Below are 21,908 nucleotides of genomic sequence, written 5' to 3' on the forward strand. Positions count from 1 at the left end.
TATGCCTTCGTTTTAATTTATTATCACCTGCGAATCGTAGACATTTTCTTGACTCCGTCTTTTTGTATAAATGTCTTAATAATATTTTTGATTCTCCCTACACTATTTCCACCATTACTTTTTATGCTCCCTCCAGAAATCTCCGCTCCGTATATCCCTTCAAACTATCTCTTTGTCACAGTAATATATTCTTTCATCCCTCGTTATCTTGACTTTTTAAATTGTATTTATATTGCTGATTCAGTAGACATTTTTATGAGTCTATCTTCTTTTAAGTCATCAGTTTTAAATGCCATAAGTTGAGCTTTGGGTGTTTCTTTTGATTTTATATTATTTTTGTAAATACATGTATTTTTGTATTTGTATTTTATGAGTGCCTGTAATTGGGGAAACCTTTTAGTGTCTCAAGTAAATAGATAAATAAAATAAATAAATAAATAAACATATCACTGGGAGTACTGGGGTATAGCAATTGCAGTTTGAAGCGCAGAGAGGGGGCTGTCACGAAGGCTTCAAACTACACTACCCAAAGCGGGTGTATTCTGAAAATAAACAATGGCAAGGTCAAGGGCACAGCGCTACCACGATACTTCTGCCCATGTAATTAGTCTACCCGGATACGACGTTGATTGATTGACAGGTGTAAGTGACATTCACAACCAGAGTGGCGACCTTCATCAGGTTGCGAGGGAGCCCTCATGCGGCAGCTTCTGGGATCTTTCCATTTACGTGGACCGTCAAAATGGCTGCTCGTCGTCTTACTCCGGTAGCAAGTAGAATTGTGAGTATTTCAACATTTTACTTTTTGCGTATTTAGTCAGTAAGTCATTGAAAGCTTTATTGTGCAAATGGAGGGGCTGCTCGGTCTGGTGGTGTAATTTGCAAGGAAACATCTAAATCGACCCGATGTTCGTTGTCGAGTCTCTCACTCTGCCTTCTAGTTTTCATGGTGCAGACGGCTCTAGTTTATCATCTGCGCCCGGCTTCCGCGTCGGATGCCACCCATTCGATAATCTCAAATCCGTCTATCAACTTAAACCCAGCACAGTTTCTGAATAAAATGGCTATTTCTATAAATGGCCAATTATATATTGTAAACACCAAGTCACGTGATCCATGTACAACTGGTATTAAAACTTATGGTATACGGGTAAAAGTGAAATTAAAAGCAAGGACACGTTGGGTTTGCTGTTAAAACATTTGTCACGTTTTCTATCAAGGAATGAGAGAGTATTCAAAGACCATAAGCCTTATAGCATTCATGTTAACGCAAGTTAAATGGACTGCTTGTCTGCTGAAAGTGAATTTACTGAAGAGTAATTGGTTTTCCTAGCATATGGTGTTGTGTCTTGCATGTACAACTAGAGATTGTTTCCTGAAAGGATAATATGCCACTATATTCAGGGATATTTAATAGATGAATAACGCAGCATGTGTTCTATATCAAGTTCATGGATGTTCACTACAGAAATTATTCAATCCAACATCTGAGATTTATTTTTGTTCAGATGAATGGTTTAAAGTTAATGAAAAATAAACTCAACCAGTAGTATTACAATATAGCTCACCGTTTTGCTAGATACATAAATTTGTCTTTTTTGAAATTTAAAGCTGTTTACAGTACTGGAATTCGCAGATGATGCAACGATTTTTACAATTCTGTTGACAGTATATCTGTATAATTTATATAACATACTTTTACTAATTCATTCTCAAGAAGACATAAATATTTCAAGGCCATATATGAAACATTTACTCCAGAAGGCCCTTGTGCTAAATTCTAACCCCAAGAAGGGATTGTATTGTTCATAGTAGCCCTTACTACCTTGCTTATACTAACGTTTCTCTAGTCACCAATGGCAAATTACTTTGAGATTCAGCTAAAACAAACTAGGTCACTTTTGCAATCAATAGGTATGACTGATTGCAGACTATGAATTATTCTGAAAAATCAGCGTCATTTAAAAAGCATATCATCATCCACAAACATATTGCTTATTACTGGGGGTATAAAGCAAATTTGAAGTTTAAAAATATTGTGATTTGTCATTTTCATTTGTCATTTTGTCAACTGCTATTTATTGAATTTGTTGTTTGTGGTATCATTTCTATATGAAGTTTTTTTAAAGCCAAATAATAGAGGTTGTGAACATTAGTTGACCTTACTCTAACCTGCAAGGGTACACACGTGTACAAAGGTTGGTGACCAGGGTTGTTACCCTATACATGTCCTATCGTTTTGTAGGTTGCTATGCAAATTTGCAGATATGTTTGTTTACACTTATAAGCTTTATGACAGCAAACCTTAAAAGGCGGTGGTCATCATGTCCAACATTTCTGTTGATAAACATTGATTTTCCGACAATCCAATGCGCTCTTCTAATAGAAATCATACGTATGAGATTTGACCTGGGCGCAACTTGCACTAATTACTGCTGATGACTCCTTCGATACCTTCCAATCAATCCATCAATTTTTATTACCGGTAACACTTTATAAGAAAAATGGTTAAAAAAAAAATTCAGAAGGTTTGCTTATGAGTAATTTTACTTATGATTAATTGAATTTTTACTCCCATGTGCGAAGTTAGCTTGTATGTATGTGTGTGTCTGTTCGTAGCACTGATATCTGAAGAACCTTATGTTGGATTTTAATGAAACTCGGTTCATAGATGCTCTGGGCTAATGCGTAGATTTTATTAGGTTTTGGTTGAAATCCTTGCATATTAATTATGCATGATAATTAGCTAATTTTTAGCTATTCCACGACTGTTCCACTGATATCTAAAGAGCCATTCATTGGATTTTGATGAAACTTGGTACATAGATGCTCTGGACTAATGCACACATTAGTTTTATATTAGTTAAATTAAATATTAGTTGCCAAGCTTCTCATTTGAAAAGCAAATCTTAAATTTCACATTAATTTTAATGTGTCTCCAATACTCTCAGCACACACGAGTTCTTTCTATGGTTTCTTTGATTTTGTATTTCTTTATATTTTTCTTCTTACTGAAAAAAAAACACTGACATCACCCAAACCTGTTAATGTGTACCATATTTTCTCTATTTTGTACATATGACAGATATTTTTCATCAATTTCTCCTCACCGATTTGCAGAATTTCTATTCCATACCTTACTTTTTATACCTTGTTAACTTTACAACATATACTGTATCTATTTTGTCATTTTAATAACATACCAGGTCAGATGTTGATTTACACTCTGCAGTAATCTTATTCTCAAAAGACTCTTAAAATGTAATAAATATTTATTTGGATTATCATGAATCTCTGCTCATGTAATTGTTTTGTGATTAGATTCAACTTTTAAAGACCATGAATACATGAATAGAATAGAATTATCAGATAACACATAATAATAACTCTGACTTGTAGTAATCTTTTTCAATGTAACCCGTCAAATATTGATGACTTGTTTTGAATAGATTTATCCCTTAACTAATAAATAGCATATCTCATCTCTGATCATTTTGTTTATTTAGCTTTGGTAATTGCTAATTAAAATACAGAACATTATTTTAGCATTCTAACAGATGTGTGGGTAAAATAAAAGCCGCTTTCGTTTTAACTATACGTCATTTCAGCTAATAGTCACAGTGAATTGAAAATGTCATCAATATATTGTGTGATTATGGGGATTATGCATTTATAAAATGGCCAAGGAATATAAAGTGATTTATTTCTGAACGTACTTGTGATATCAAAATCTGTGTGTAACAGTTGCATCAATCTGAATAAGTAATGAGATATTACTAGCATATTAGCTAGGCATTAGTGGAGTAGATACTAGATTAATCAATGCTAGTCTTTACTGAATTAATATTATTTATATAAATTAAAGGTATATTGTCTGCACTTGTTTGTATTTGATTTGTTTTTCTACAGAGATAGAAAATGAGCTACCCGGTACATAAAATCCTAGAAAGGTCAGGAACAATTATCAGATGTCTGAATTCTTGAAAACATTTCAAATTCTGAAACAAAAACGAAATTAAAAAAAAAATGAGCTGTACTGCCTGCAATCTTCCTGTCCTCCTCATAATTTACATTGGTACATCCCTAATGGAAAATGTAATCAATTTGGTACTAGGAGTTTTACTAATTATTGGGAATTATAGTGATGTTATTAAAAAAATATAATGGAGTTTAATGGATTCTTAGACTAACAATGTTATAATATGAGTTTCTTCTCTCTACTGTGAGTCTGTCATTATAGAGGTATTGTCATGCTGAGAAAGGTCAAACAGCAATTTAAAAAAACTTGTTTCTAGGAAGTATAATTTGATAGAAAACTGGTTATTCTGTTTTTCTCTTGGGATATAATTAGAATTGTTCAAAGCCAGGTACAGGATTTCAAGATCAGATTATAATAAATTATTTTACCTGAATGCAGAGGAGAGAAATGAACTTCGGTACTCAATCTTTTCTATTACATGCAGTATACACCACTTTTAGAAAAAATTTACACCACAGTATTTTTGGAGCCCCTCTTTGTTAAGCGAGGAGTTGTCATCTGCGCTTGCAACAAACGACCATAGCATGTATTGTTCACAAATAAGTCTACCGAAGAGCCTTTGCATTTTATTGTGTGTTATCATTGCTGCTCAGAACTCGATTCCCACGCATATGCAGGTGATGACCCATTTGTTAATATTTTAGAAAACTTCATGCTTGAACCTTTAGATCATCCTGCAATAAATCTTCAGTTGGCACAAGCTCTATTTAGCTACGTGTGATGGTACCGCGTATGTCCGTGGTTTTTCTGTATAGAGTTGTTAAGAAGTATGTTATCTCACAGGATAGTATTGAGACTTGTACGTATATCATACGTAAAGCAAGACAATAACATATACTACTAAAGAATATGAGTAAAATAATTGCAGACGAAAAAGTTGTACATTTGAGTTAGCACTTCAAATTATCACAAAAAATATCCAAGTGGAGTATATAAAATAAGCCAAATATCAATTCTGAAAAAAACTGTGCAAACATGCCATTATGATTAAAAAAAGTCAATGAAATTCCATAATTACTTCAGCTGCCAGCTTGATGTTAAATTGATTTGGTTTTGTATTCTGGGGCTTTTAGCTGATTCTTAGAATGTTATTATTACTTGGCTTTACCATTAGATTAAAACTACTTGCATTCAAGACATGAATTGCAGTATGAGAGAGAAAAACATCTGTTTTCAAAAGATACCGACTAATAGTGAGATAACAATAATATTATATTAGCTAATCTATTTACAAGGAGGAGAGGATATAATAGTTATTTCAATGCAAGTATATTACTACTACAAAATGACAGACCCATTTTAATAGAGGTATATCACCTATTATAATTACTATTTGAATGCAGTTGCTTAGATACAGGCAGCCATCTTGGAAGCGTAACCCTATACTTTTCATTGGAATTTAACAACAGTCATGTGATGTGAAATTTTGTTATAATGTTTAAAAGAAAAAAAAAGTCAATATACAGTATGCTGTATTAAATAGCTACCGTACATGAATATTGGCAGGTATTTTCATTTGTATTTTAAGAATCTATGTATATTTACTTTATTAGCTACTACATGAATTACCGTAGATAAAATATTCCGTAGCTGAAAAGATGCATTTTCTGGTTTATTTATTTAATTTATATTGCTGTGAACGAATATTTTCAGGAAAAAACTTTTTTGTTGTTGTTGGTATAATGAATTGTTTTACTTTCATATTGATTTTTTTTACTGTTTTTTCAGTCGCTTGCTAAAGTCATGCTACATGGTGACAATATGCTTCTATTTATTTTATGCATGTATCTGATTGCAAATCAATGAAAATATAAAATGTTTCCACATGGTGTGTAAGTGCATTTTATTTCTAATTTTATTTGCCTTATCGATCAATTACGCTGTAAATGCATTAAATGTAGATACGAGATTGAACTAAATATAAGGTGGAAAGGCTAATGGAGTTACTCCATCAAACACTTTGATATTTAGACAGACCGTTTATTGACTTAAATGACATTAAACTCTCATTGCCATGAGTAATGTGATTTATCCATGCTTGGACTCGAGAATAATTCATAGTTTATAATACTTGGGTTATGATGATCCGCTGTCAATCTTTCTTATTGTAGTTTATTAAACAAATATTGCTATTTTAGTAAATATAATTGCAGAATATCAATAACCAAACATCAGATTTTAGAGTGAATTTTGTTTCTCATCAACTTTTCCAATATTGTCTTCCTGGTGTGATTGATTTCAGTTCCATTTTGCAGACAATTTACTGTAACACAGATAAGTATGTACATTAGAGTGTGATTAGTTTTGAGAAGCTCATAACAGGCACTGCATTAACGGGTAGGATTTCTAAAGAAGTAATTTGTGTTCTGTGTCAACACTTCTAATTACATACAATTCCACACAGATTGCTTAATATGAAAATATAATTTAATTAACATATTTGAAAGTCTGCTGATGAATTTGGATTTAATTTAATGGATTTAAACACTGGCAATATTTTTCATAAATTTTGCATAATTGTTAAATGTAATACCGAGAGTAATTCAAAGTCTTGTTATCATTCCCTATCAGTCGGACCATGAATTATGTGACTGAATTGTGAAATGATATATTACAATTGTAACTTTGGAGTGGATTTTTGTCAGCGGTAAAATGGTTGTTGAGTTAAGATGTAAATGGAAGTGATTTAAACAGAAACAACTTTTATTTCTTGTCAATAGTGGTCATTTCATATCAGGTTGATGAATTGGTTGGGGAAAATAAAAAAATAATATTTAGCAAAAACAAGGAGAGCTACCTAATACATCAGGATTTATAATACAATATAGATTTATAGATTAATTTTGAGTTATAACAGATAAAAGTATTAGCTTTCTGTATACTACCAATGCTAATAATTTACGTGATTTGAGAATGTTACAACATTCGTAAAGACAAATTTGTCAGATACATTGTGTCCTAGCACAGCAGAGAAATTTTACCATTACTAAATTTGTTGAAATTAAATTAAAGCTGTATCTAACTATGTGAACAAATATTTTGCTTTTATCAAAGGGCAGGAGAAGCCCTTTAGTGGAGTAAATAATGAATGTTGGGTAGTTTTGGTGTATGGAATTTGTTTAATTATCGATGTACAGTGATTTGGGTTTGTGATAAAATAAATAAGTTTCAGATAGAGTGCACCTGATCCAACTGACCATTCTGAAATTATTTATTGTAGACTTAAGTGAGTATTAACGCTTCTGTCTGTCATCATGCCTCCTAATTGCCTGGATTTGACAATTCTCCCCATATCTTATCTGTTCAAGGTTGACTTGGTATTGCAGAGATTTATTTCTAATCAGATCTGTGGTGAAATTTACTGACATTTACTGTGCTTGCAATGCTTGGCTTTTGTCATTAAGATGATCTCACTCTACATATGTTGGGGATTATAACTCAGATTCTCATCAGATTTAATCACCTTATATCAGTTAATATCAACTGCGATGTAATACACTGACACTGACTGTTTTAAGAGGCACTATCCCAATGTGAAATTCATCATAGTTTCAAATAGGACAAGAGAACTGGTGATGTTTGTGAACCATAACTGCCTCAGCACAAAGACTGTTGTGTAATGCAAGGGAATGTAAAGGGAAATGTATTACGAACAATATTAACTGAAATTTAGAAAAACTATGAAAAATAAATTATGAAAATCTATGATTTGCTGTACAGTTTGAAGAAAATTATTACAAGTCTCGGAAGTATTGGGGCAGCCAATTTGCAAACTCGCTAGTGAATTGGCTCACTGCTTGGGTTTTGACTAAACAGTTGGCTTTCGAATCTCGCTGGTGCTGTCTTGTGGTCACGCCCACTCTGGCCTATTCTATATAACAGTAGGGGATGGTCGTCACACTTTAGGAGCTAATCAGTGACTGTCTTACAGTTGGATGGCGATTTTGCTTTTAAATATACCAGAGAAAGTGTTCTATGTTCTTTGTGTAATGAGGTGTTCGTATACAAGGCATAGTCCACGCAAAAACGATGAATGAGATCAAATTTTATTAGTGATTGGCTTAATGTTACTACCCCAATGAATCATTTGGATGTGACAATTTAATTTTCTCCCTGATTTGTAGAAAACTATTTCTCAACGTGTCTCTTTATTTAGTTTCAAGATGGCTACCCCCATATAAATTATAATATACTCGTACTACTTTTACATTATCATGCCTCGCATAACATAGCAAATCGTCCAGGGGAATTCAGACATGTACCAGGCCACGTACAAACATTCTGTGTCGACCTAAATACTTCTGAGACTTGCTATAAAAGAACAATAATATTTATAAAAAGCACAGTGCAGAGATTCACTTTGAGTATACCTGAAATATAATCTTACAATTGCATACAAGTCGTCAAAACGTACAGTTTGATGACAGTTGGGAATGATACCAAGAATTAACCAATCCATGAGAACATCACAATGTGCATAGGTCAAATTTTGTATAGTTTCAATAGGCATACAAGCACCCGTATATATTTTGAAAATAAACCCCTATTTCACATTGTGCAAATACAAACAATTCATTAAACCTTCCTGACAGTAACAAGTAAGTGTTGTATACACCCGAATGAAAAGTCCAGAGTCATGGCGAATGCTTTAGTCTTCTCAATCCCTCAAGATAAATGTCGCAAGGTTGTTTTGTTTACTAGAAGGAAATGTCTTTTAGCAGCATTTCTTGTATTAATTTCCATTGCACAAAAATGCAGCAAATACTGTTACTGAAGCACAGAATTTGCATGAATTTTTTCCCCTCGACCATTCAAGCAAACTGAAAATCAAGTTTTTTACCGCATCCATAGTTGTTGACACTTTGCAGCCGCCGTGATAGATGTATTGAGATGTATATTGGACCCCCCCCCCCCCGATTTTGACCTTGCATTCAATTTACAATGAATACAACTGTTGGTTGCATTTGTATTTGAGTAAATATGATATAATTGTAAGAATACAGCCAACACTGGTTTCTCCAGTTATTTTATGAAACTTTACCAGCAGTGTTTGTTATTAGGATACAAATTCTTAATTATTATCACCACTTATTGTGCGGATGCAGCCATTACAAATCCAATTGATTTATTTTACTTTTGTAGGTGTTTAGACGTTTTCGTAGTTCCAAGTCATTCACGGCTTCGGGAGAAAGCATTGAACCAGTGATATGGACTGGAAAAGAGACGTTAGCTGAGAGCGATCCCGAAATGATGGCGTTAATATCAGAAGAAAAAGACAGACAAGTACGAGGATTAGAATTGATTGCATCTGAGGTGAGACATTCAATACTCTAATGATATCAAGTTTATTGCAACCATATTTATTTTAGAAATGAGTTTTTGTTATTGATTGCTTTTTTTAAAGTACAAGATTAGATTACATGTCAAACCAACTTCATTTTATTGTAATTTAACACATCACTATTGCAACTTGCGTAATATTGTTGGATTTAAATAATTTTTTTTTAAATCAGCTGTAAAATTTATTTTTACCATAATTTTGAATCTGGTTAAACTTACTAATCAATTAATTTAATCAATATTGTGTGCAAACTTCTATTTCATGAAAATCAGTTCATATAATTATATTATATGTTTAGGTACTGTAGAAAAAAACAAATAAAGGATACTTAATTAATTAATGGCTTTGATTTTACTGAACTGATTTTATCAGAATCCTCTATAATAATGAGGCAATTGTCATTTTTTGACAGGCTGCTATATTGTCATGATCATATGTTAATTTCACTATTCCTACTTGTGATGCTGTTATTCTGAGCATCAGTGCCGGAATAAACTGACTAGAAATACCGCTATTTCCATATCAGTCTCAATTACAACATTGCAATATTCCTAGGATTATGAACATTGCCATTGGTGTTTGTTTTGACTTCAGCACTTCTCTACAAGCCAAAGCTCTGGCACATCACTTTAATATTTTAAATATAAATCCATTAATCCAAAGTCAGATTTGAGCAAAAGAATTGTGTAAAATATGAAAATGGTGAATTTAATGACATGTAGAGTGACTTTTGTTTATATTATTTTTTTAACGTGGTTGTTTTGTTTTAGAGTGAATTATTAGTTGAGCACAAGCCAACAATTTTATCTAAAATATGAAAGTGGAACTTCTGATACGTAAATCAATGTTGTTGATTTTCAATGATTAAAGTCAAAATTTCTATAAAATACCATCGACGATGTTCCTATGAATATTCCACAGAGATTTTCTTGATTTCACTGCCAGTTGCATCATTGGGGCTGTGGAAACAACTCAAACAGTAGAACATAGTTCCAGCAGATCATTATTTTTTTTTTCCTACGTTCATTCCAAATGATGTTTAGTTGATAATGTTTAATTTTGTACATGTTGATTCAGTGATTGCATCCTGTGATCTGATTGGTGGAAACTACCCAGCCATTTTAGAAATGAGTAAATAAATAAATAAATAAATAAATAAATACAAGAGTGAATGGGAAAATAAAATAAATAATACTTCAAAAACGGAAAAGTGATTTTTTTTAAAATAGCATCCATATATTTTGTGTGTGTAGGATATATATATACCGTATTTATCCGGGTAGAAGCCCAGGGTCTTGAACATGGAAAATCGCAAAAAAGAAGGGGTGGGCGTTTGTCCGGATATCCCCGGCAAAAAAAACGAAAAATCGCGAAAATTGGCAACGCGCAGATCGAACTGAGACAGGGAGAAAAACGGCAAATAAAAACATGCAACAAAAATAAATGAACAATATGCAGCATTAGAAGTGTAACAAGAAATAATTTATTGCTTAGAATGTGACAAATATTAAAACCAGAAATAATAAAAATCGACAATTCATTTGAATTAGAATATCCCCATCGACAAACACGCCGCCTCATACGCGTGAATTATTTCCGTTTTCGACAATTACCGGATCAACAGCCATACAAGATCAATAATATTTTACGCAGTAAAATTATGAAAGTTCATAGTTGTTAGAAAAAAAAACCTTCTAAAATCTCTATTTGTACGTTCATTACTATCTTCGTAAAAGTCAAAACCCTGAAATTCCAAGTCGGCGCCACTGTCACGATCGAACTAAAATCCCTATAGCTTCGTCTTGAAGTTTGTCAATGTCGTCCCACACAATTTGGACTTAGCACATTTAATCCACGGATTTCGCTGTCTGGTAGCTTGGCACTTTTAATTAACGTCTAATCAGAGTAAAGAGACAAGAAAAATGGGGTCGCGGCAAACGACTCGCACGATGCTTTTGTTTACCGTCTGGCAATCATCTTTGACCATTAAGCATCCGCTTTACCGATTGGCTAAGAATGACATCACTACTAGTGTTTCGTCATGGAGGTAAATTCAACATCGCTTTTTTATCAGACTAGGCGTTCGTTCATCAATCGCAAATATTTTTAAACAACGTGCTTTAAACCACTCTCCCAGGTACGGGTTGCTACAATATTGCAACATTGGTTTCATTGTCGCTGACGCTAACTACGGTACGTAAACAGTGGTGAACGCGCTGCTCTATTTATGTCACAGCTATTTCGCGTTCACTCCTCGTTTTACGCAATTGACATTTATTTTTCAAATTTTGTTATCAGAATCAAAACAAACTGCAAGAGAGTACACTGTTAATACAACGAACAAAAATAGGTTTTTGTTTTTATAATTTTATTACAGGTGTAGAAAAAACACCCCTGGGCGTTTGCTAGGATATGACTTCAACTCCTTTATTTTATCAAAAGTGGGGGGTGGGCGTTTGTCCGGGCATGGGCTCTTAGCCGGATAAATACGGTATATACACACACTTCAATGTGACATTATGACCAGACTGAATTTATTTTGTTTTATTTCAGAATTTTGCAAGTCGTGCTGTTTTGGAATCAGTTGGATCATGTTTGAATAATAAATATGCTGAGGGTTATCCAGGACAGAGGTGAAACTATGAAATATTATCATATTTTTTATATTGGAAATTACCTGTGCATAAAACTACTTTAATTGTGAGATAGAATCATATTGAGTTTTATGATTACTTTATTCTCCTTCCTGAGCCTAGCAACTCAGACCATGAGGTGATTCATTACAATACAATTAATCAATTACTATTCATATTTTATCACAGCAATTTAAAATATTTCTTCTCCTACTATTTGGGCAAGGTTTCTGTAGTTGTGCTATGTTTCCTAATATACCGGTACGTGGTGACTTTTCAGATATTATGGTGGAAATGAAACAATTGATAAAGTAGAACGTCTGTGTCAATCGCGTGCATTGGAAGCCTTTGATTTGGATCCTGAGAAGTGGGGAGTGAATGTACAACCGTATTCCGGATCTCCTGCAAACTTTGCCGTATATGCTGGATTACTGAATCCACATGACAGAATAATGGGATTGGATTTAGCACACGGAGGACAGTAAGTATAGCAGTGACTGGATTTGATATAATTTCTACAGAATTGAAAGAAAAGTATTTTCTTTTTCGCTAAAATAACAAAATTTTAACTATTATCATGATATTTATACATATTATTTTATACTAGTATATTGATGGTGTTAATCGATTTGACTGGTCCAAACACAAAATTTTTATTTAATTTGAAATGTGTGGCGTGTGTATTTTTTGTATGCATTCAGAGTACAACTACATAATAATAGTATCTGAAATGTCATGTTGTCGGTGAATTGATTTAAAATTCAAATCATGAAGGATTCTAGTTTAACAAATCAACTCTTCCTATTCAAGACTGCACTTATCGTCATTTATATTTTCAGTTTGACTCATGGTTTCATGTCTGATACAAAGCGTGTGTCTGCTACATCAATATTCTTTGAATCAATGCCCTATAGGCTCAATGTAAGTATTCATTCTTCCACCACATAAGGTACCGTAGTTGGCTACCATTAAAAATTATCGCCAGATTTACATAACTTTTACCAAATGATTTTATTTTATTGCTCACAAAATCCTGATAAAAAATGTATGGTTATCGAACTACTTTTTGCACAAAAAATGTGTCAAACACCTGTGAAAATAGTTTTGTCAGGTACATACCTAAATTATTGAGAAATTTTGGATGAGGTTCTGTTTTTTCTTCATGAATTAATGTTTGAATTCTTATGTTTTGCATGTTTTCAAAAGTTTTTCTCTAAGAAAATATTTCATACTGGGTAAAAAAAACACAATTAACACAGCTAATTTTAAAAAGTACCACAAATTCTTGATGCTCTCCTAGTGAAAAGTTCAAACAAACGACAATTAAAAATCCAAATTTATTTCCGTGGAATCAATGACTTCGAAATTTGTATTACCGGGTAAACCCTTTTTTTGGCAATTACCGGTACTCTGGATTGGCAAAATGTTTAATATTTAAGTTCTAAATTGTAAGACTACTTTTGGTACCCCATTCTTTTTCTATTGTTTTGATTTCTTGTAATTTAAATTTAGTAATTAATTCAGCTTATTTTCTACTTAAAAAACTAATGCCTTTGGGTAATATGTTTTACTTACAGCAACAAACAGGTTATATTGATTATGATAAACTAGAAATGACTGCTAAACTATTTCGTCCTCGGTTGATCATTGCTGGAACCACTGCCTACAGTAGATTACTGGATTATCCTAGATTTAGACAGGTGAGTAGTAGACAGATAGAGAATTCCAGTCTTCTCATTGTAGTGATGTGGTCACTTTTATATTTAGGTTGACAATGTGGAGACAACTATATATTCTATGATATTAACCCTTTGAATGTCATCATTTTTTTTGCCAAAATTTGGGTGCAAGATTTTATTATATTTGTGAGATTTTTGGTTATTTTTTTGATAATTTTGAACGAAATGTGTCAAAAGTTTACTTTGGCGTTTAAACGGTGAATGTAATTGAATTCATAATCTACAAATATTGCAGAAAATCCTTTAAAGGGTTTATCCCTACTTTGTAGAACCTAGCCAGCGGCAGAATCAAGTGTTGGAATGAATTGGATAGGCAAATTAAATAGTTACCTTTCAAAAATTGCAAATTACCAGTTTTTAAGAAAAAAAAAATCGCTGTTTTTTCCCCCCAAATCAGTGCCAGTTGATCTTATTTACCATCACGGAAATTCACTTCCACATTGCGTTACAAATTTATATCGTCAATAATCGGAAAACTCAGTATAAAGCAACATTTTGATTGGTTTATGAAAGACTTGACCTCTTAGGTCAAAGGACGTTCAGGTCAAATGAAGGTAAAAAGCATCATGGCAAGAATTGCTTTGCAGAGAGACTTTGCATACAATCGGAAACATCCCACAACGATAATGAAGATAATGATCTTGCCTTTGACTGTTTTCCCACAGACCTTACTCATTTTTACACTGTAAATTAAGGCAGTATGTAAATCGTATTGTAATAAAATGTGTGTATTTTTATGAACATGTTTGTTTCTTCATTGTAAAAGTTTCAAGGACGACGACTCTTTTATTTTTTTCCTTAAAAAAAACACATAATAATCCCCGACCCCAGCATGGTGAATGAAAGATGTAATTTGGATAATTTTTAGTGGGTGGTAAGTTGGTTACAATTGTAAATCGGAAAAAAATCATCTTTTCTGAGGCGGTCCTCGAGTATAAGCCCACCCTTTATTTTTCCCGATTTTACATGTTCAGGCCCTTGGTTTATAATTGGGAAAGTACGGTAGTTACCAGTACCCTAGAATGAGCTTAGATTGGTCGAGGAGACACGCATGTATGTTGGATTTTAAAATTATGATCATTGGAGTGTTACTAATTGATATTAATCTGCCATTATTATTTCTTTGGGAATATGGTAAATGGATAATATTGTATCTTTAAAATTTGTAATCCCATTTTATTTTCTTGCACCTGTAATTTTTACCTTGTAGATATGTAATGACACTAATTCAGTTATGATGGCTGATATGGCCCATATTAGTGGTTTAGTTGCTGCCAAAGTCATTCCATCACCGTTTGAATATGCTGATGTTGTTACAAGTACCACACATAAAACTCTAAGAGGCCCCAGGTAGGTTCCCATGGTAACATGGTTCCCATGGTAACATGGTTCCCAGTATATCATATATTGTACAAAGGTGCTAGTATATACTGTATAAATTACACCATCTTGAGAAAATATATTTTACTGTACCATACCTTAAAAAATGGGTGTAGAATGCAGATCTGAAACTTCTATGCATGCATGAACTCAGGTAGCCTAAATTAAACAGCAGTCTGATCTACTTTATGCTCAAAACTTTGGAGTGTCATTCCAATTTTCAAACCAGCTTGTCAGAATATGTAACATCACTTTCTCCTCCCAGCAGGACTGGTGTAAATATATGTTGTAACCAACATGAATTAATTGTCCCACTGGAGTCATTAGTGTTCAATCATTGTCAGGAACGGGTCCTACTATTTAACGCCCGGACACGCGAGGGAGTGTCTGGGCACGCGCGGAGGCGAACAGGGGGAATACCTAACGCGCGGGGCAGCGGCAGCAATCCTTGTACTGTATAATATTCGTTTATGCTCAAAGTTTGAACCGGAGTGGCGAATTCGAGCAGCTATCCACACTTTTTATGATCGACGCCCGGGCATTCCGGCGAGTCGAGTCCTCCATGTTGTTTACTAATTTTGGTTAGTGTTTAACAATAGGACAATACCATTCGATCCATGGGGGTGACAGTCCTACGAATGTGCCGACATTGTCGAAGGACAAGGACAGGACAAGTTTGTGCAAGTGTGGCGAGACTCCCGTAGTATTGTTTAGTAAGATTCATTTAAAAATGACCATGTAAGACGTCTATAACGCAGAAATTATTCACCTCATGTTGTTTTCTCATTGTTATGTGTCCCTGTAAACACAGCGTTGTATGCAGGTGACAATGCTACGTACACTTGCAATGAAGTCGGTATCCTAAGAATATCGTAACGTCTTTGTGTTTCCTGTTGCAGTGCAAGTTTGCCGCTGCCCCGCGCGTTAGGTATTCCCCCCTGTTCGCCTCCGCGCGTGCCCGGACACTCCCTCGCGTGTCCGGGCGTTAAATAGTAGGACCGTCAGGAACTGAAACAATTGTTTGTATTTACTTACTCACCTGCATTTGTATCAACAGCTAATAATTTTTTAATATTTATTTTCTAGAGCTGGAGTGATATTTTTCAGGAGAGGAGTGAAGGGTGTAGATAAAAAGACAGGAAAGGAGATTAAATATGATTATGAAAGTAGAATAAATGGTGCTATCTTTCCAGCATTACAAGGTGGTCCACATGAACATGCTATAGGGGGTGTTGCAGTGGCTCTAAAACAGGTATTTATATTTCCCCCAACAGTGTCCATGATACTTCTATTATATATACTTATAAGTATATAATACAAATCACTAATACATTAGTCATTTTGGTATTAAACTGGGAACAAATCCAGGCATATTATCCTGCTATCTTACCCCCGTAACATTCAGATGTTTATTTGTATCACAGGCAATGTCTCCTCAGTTCAGGGAATATCAAACGCAAGTACTGAAGAATGCCAAGGCATTAGCTGACAGTCTTATGAAATTATATGGATGGGACCTTGTATCAGGTATTAAAGTACTTTGGTAGTTATAAAAATTATTCAACTTTATCTCAATTATTTTTCTTCATTAATTAAAAATTAAAATGAAAAATCAGATAACTACATTTGTTTTCATGTTTTGCCTTCCAGGTGGAACTGACAACCATCTTGTTTTAGCCAATGTACGTCCTCTCGGTGTTGATGGTGCACGAGCTGAAAGAGTATTAGAATTATGTTCTATCACTGTTAATAAAAATACAACACCTGGTGATAAGAGTGCTCTTAATCCTGGTGGTCTTAGATTAGGTAAGGACGTATACTAGAAAGAAACCATTGTATAAATGCTCTTAGGTTAGATATGAACACGTACTAGGTCTTAGGAATTCTTTTACTTGACCTTGTCAGACATTGTTCAAAAACAGCAACTTGCGCTTGGTTTCATCAAATAGTTGGTCAAACGTCTTTTCTTGGACATGCTTTGACTGATTATGTTCAAAGTTGGTTTTCATATGCCTGTCTATTTGTTGTCACCCAATACAACAAGTCATCTGTTTCTCTGATATTCCTGGTCTAATTTTCCAATTTCGAAAAAGCCCTGGGGTATTTGTTTTGATGAAATCTCGACATGAAATTTTGACATGTCATCTTAGAATAGCTTCTAACGCTGTAGAAATTTGATGAAGAAATGTCCCATTTCAGACAACAATAGTTTTAAATCTTAAGTGATTACATGTGAAAAAAATTGTGCAAATATTGTTAGGTGTAGAGTGCAAATTGGAGTTTCGTGATTCTATCATACAAATGTACATGTAGCTGTCCACATCTTTTAGGTTAAAAAACATGATTTTACCTGCAACTCTTTTTACTTTGGAAGACCTTGCTAAGTATATATTAATTTCTTTTTAGGGGCCCCAGCGCTAACTTCTCGTGGTTTCAAAGAATCTGATTTCCGTGAAGTGGCAGGTTTCTTAGATCGTGGTGTCAAAATCACACATGATGCCAAACAGAAAACTGGTAAGTTTGCTTTTATTTTTGTTATACATATCATCTTCATCCCAATATTATTAACTGACTATAAGATTTATGATATTATTTTGAAAACTTTTTTCTAGGTAAATTGAAGGAATTTCGTGAATTTATCATGAAAGATGATGCCATCTTACAAAAGATGCAAGGACTGCGCACAGATGTTGAAGATTTTGCAAGACAATTTCCCATGCCTGGATTTGATGAGCGTTGATGATCATATCATCACACTAATACATGACAATCCACCCTGTGGATAAAATTTATCAAGTTGTAAACAAAAGATCTTTCTTCCAATATTTTAAGATGCCATTATCTTACCAGAGGTAGTGTTGATCAACAATCACTGTACTTGAAGAATTCAAAAATGAATTCAAAGTGAACTAGATGCTATTGCATCTAACACAACTTCAATACATTGATAGCCATAATTTCTAACATGTATTTCTAATGTTATTGAGCTCAAACTGAAGGGAATTTCGTACAGTGTTTGTCAATAACAGAATGACTGCCATCTATTTTCAATTTTTAACCTAAAACTAAAAAAAAAAAGTTTTCATGAATATTAGCAAGCAAATAAAGGTATCATCTGTATTATCATTTACACATTATTCATTGTTATGTTCGTACAAATTGTTAATTCACCTTATTGGTAACAAGATTAGGATTATTCTATTGTGAAAGGTAAATAGAGCTTCCATTTTAGCAATAAATTGATGTGTGCGTCTTCTGTTGTACTTCCCTGATGTACGAGATAAAAGTGCGCTATCAGTATTTCACATTCCATTCTTGTAATGATGGTAATATAACACCTTGAATATACATACTTGGTTTTTGCTGTTTGTATATCTGGTTACTGTAAAATGACTTGTGGGTTTCACTGGGTTTAAATTTCACTGATTTAGCATTTCAGGCATATTCAGTGGATTTTAAATTCACGGTTTTATCATTTAGATAATGTGTTCTATGCCAAATTTTACATATTCACTGGGTTTTAATTTAGTGCATTTTTCAGTCAGCAAAATATGCAAAACCTAAAACCCAGTGACAGTATACAACTGCACTATTTTATTTTTGAACAGAATGTTTAGCAATCAGTATATTTCTACATGTCTTTCATTGTTCTACTGTGACATTTCAGTATTAAATCTTACCGAGATACACTGTAAATTGAATATTCCTTTCCGACACACATGGGAATACTTCACATTTTATTGATATTGTAATGTGTATTGCTATTGAATACAAAATATCATCTTAGTACATATTGTACCAAATACAAGTGAAGGTTTGAGCCGTGTTACAAGAAATCATTTTGCATTGGCCTAAATTTTATCAGCTACTGTAACAATAATATGTATAAAGACTAGGAATTTTAACTGGAGCGAAGATTATTCAACTTTATGATAATGTTTCAGAAGACGATTCTTGTACCTGTGAGATGTTTTTCAAAATAATGTTACAAACCAGTTACTAATGACCAGATTGGTATTTCTCATCAATAAATATTCTACCAGTAAAATTTTGTGCTAAATTTCTCAGTCTTGTAAGGAGTGTTACCTGATTATGATATTCCACTGAACACTATTTCTACATACTAGTAGTTTGTATTGGATACCAAAACTCCACAAGAAGTTTTTAGCAGGGTCCAGTTGATGTACAACCAATCTGTTATCACAATTATTAAGAATGGTTGTGATCAATATTGTGATACTCTTCATGAAAATAGATTAATTAAATGTGGATTTTTCATGTATTTTATTCTGAAGGACACAAGGAGAGCAGCTTCATACATTGATCTGTTCCTCCGAATAAAATCTAAGCTGTATGGCAAGTGGGACTCAATTTTCTGTATATGGTGTGAGCCTGTATGTCATAAGACGATTTTCGAGTAAGGCAAAGCTCGTTAAGCAATGTTACCTTGATTACCTTGAAAGTCGACAGCATTCCTGATTACAGCTCTATAGATCACTTTTGACTTGCTGAGATTAGATCTTTATAACAAGACCAATCACTAAGATATGCCTACTCACACCTGATACCACCGTTGAGACGTCAGTGGTTCATGGTTTTCTATTTTGTTAACAGTGATTAAGTGATGGACCTAGTAATCATGTGTGGCTTTGTAAGGCATTGAACACTCCTATTCCCTTGTACCCACTATTGACTCAGAATAACTTGCTAGTGTTCTCAACATCTAGACTGGTTCTGGCACAGATCTGAACGGAATCTGGTTCCATACAGTTTGGCACAGATTACATGCTGGCCTTCTCAAGCCCGAATTTAAGTGATCGGTATCTGTATTGAAAGCTTGTACGGGATCTGTACAGTCAGTCGCACACATTGCTACACCCTCAGCCTTCTGGAAATAAGCCAACAGCAAACATAACCAACCAATATAAAATCAACACACTGCATTGTGGGAAGTACATGTATACCCCCTTCGCTCACCACCCCCTGTCAATGACATCCCCTCACAGGATGTTGCCAAGAGATTAGGTGAAGGCAAAGGCAACCAAAAAGATGATATTCTTCTATGTGAACCTGTGCTAAAAGATTCAGGCGAGCCATGACGGGTAGTAGGTCACCCTCAAACATGAAGTCTTTCAAGATAATTACTGCACAAGCTATCAGGCAGAATGCCAAATACAATCTTTTGGTGACCCTGTATCTCAAGAACGCATACCTACACATACCAATGTACCCAGCAAGCCAACGTCTGTTGCAGTTTGTAATAGAAGGAACGACATACCCATGCTTGGAACCACTAGAGTTTACGAGGATGTGCAAGGTGAAAGTAGTTCAACTCCACATGCTGGGCATCTAGGTACGGTATACCCATACATAAACTGGTTTCTCCAGTATCAACTAAAGGAGACAACAGAACACATACAGTACAGTCCTCTGGCATTCCTGAAATTGTTGGGTTTGTAGTCAACCTGGGCAGTTGGGCATGGAGATAGACACTGCAGCAAGGGTATTATGGCGCAACAGAATCAAGGCATGATGAAATCATTGGGCGATCTGGTTCCTCATTCAACATTGTGCACCAGAGCGGGACATTCTGTCCATAATCAGGTGCAGATACCAAGAGAGTCCAATTCCTTCTAGTCAGCCTGCCTGACAAACTTAACAGGAGTGTCAGCTATCTTGACGTAAACAGGCAAGAAACTTCTAACAAAATTTGTCACTGAATGGGTTGATGGAACAGATGGAAACTAGCTTTAATTAAGCCAGATTACAACCAGGAAAAAATAGGCCAATGGCCTGTTGCTCAACGGCTATTGTACAAAAGATTAGTGCTGTATATGACAAATACCCCAAAAGGCAGTGAGTGAGACAATAAAACATAATGCTAAAAGTGGAATTTTTTACAAAAATAACAGAAATATTCAATAAAATTAGAATCAAAGAGAGCTTAAAAAGAACTCCAGCGTGTTGAGAGAATAACATAACATGATATTTGCAATTATCTGAATTCGTAATACATGTATATACCAAGTTTTGTTGAAATATGTTGAATGGTTCCTGAAATAGCACCCAAATAGCTTGAATTTCACTAGCTGATATGCAAATTAGATAATTTCCACCAAAAACTAAATATATCTGAAACTGCCCCAACACATCTATGCACCAAGTTTTATTAAAACATATTAAATGGTTCTCAAGATATCACCAAAAATACCTAAATATTGGTATGTAAATTAGACAATTTGCATAATTTTCCACCAAAATCAATCATGTCTATACACATTTAAATATGTTGAGTGGTTATGTTTTCATTACAATCACAATAGACCAATCAAAGAAAACTTAGAACTCCCATGTGCTATGTGAGAATGAGAAACAGTTGACAGAACAAATGGGAAACATTACATATCTCCCTGTGAGCATATAATTTCAATATGGCATCATTGTATAATCCTTCCAAGTTTTGTCCATTTTCCGACAACTGTAGTGCATTAAGGAGAAGGTAATAAAAAAAATCATGAATTTCTGAAATTTTTGATAAATTTGGCCACTTTTAGTGACGGGGTGAAGTGTCATTCAAGCTACATGTATACCAAGTATCAAAGAATTTGGACTACTGGTTTTGAAGTCGAAAATAGCATTTTTTACCAAAAATAACAAATTACAATGTACACTCATCGAGGCATCCACACACCAAAAATCGAGTCAAGCGGTTCGGGGGTTTTTGAGAAGTCGTGCACAGACAGACGGATAGACGGATGACAGACACGAAACAGAAA

The 21,908-nt window shown here is 34.1% G+C and overlaps 1 protein-coding gene across 1 annotated transcript; it reads left to right on the forward strand.

Annotated features, from left to right (window-relative positions):
- The first annotated feature begins 665 nt into the window (after positions 1-665).
- LOC100379038 (serine hydroxymethyltransferase, mitochondrial-like) lies at positions 666-18,266 on the forward strand. The gene is made up of 12 exons (XM_002740696.4): positions 666-781; positions 9,182-9,352; positions 11,934-12,013; positions 12,294-12,494; positions 12,853-12,934; positions 13,591-13,713; positions 14,963-15,102; positions 16,219-16,384; positions 16,557-16,659; positions 16,783-16,938; positions 17,539-17,646; positions 17,745-18,266. The coding sequence occupies exons 1-12, from the start codon at positions 743-745 to the stop codon at positions 17,870-17,872; spliced, it is 1,497 nt and encodes a 498-aa protein (XP_002740742.1). The 5' UTR covers positions 666-742; the 3' UTR covers positions 17,873-18,266.
- Positions 18,267-21,908: the final 3,642 nt, after the last annotated feature.

The sequence above is a fragment of the Saccoglossus kowalevskii genome, chromosome 4 (assembly GCF_978046115.1).
Source record: "Saccoglossus kowalevskii chromosome 4, keSacKowa6.1, whole genome shotgun sequence".
Classification (NCBI taxonomy): Eukaryota; Metazoa; Hemichordata; class Enteropneusta; family Harrimaniidae; genus Saccoglossus; species Saccoglossus kowalevskii.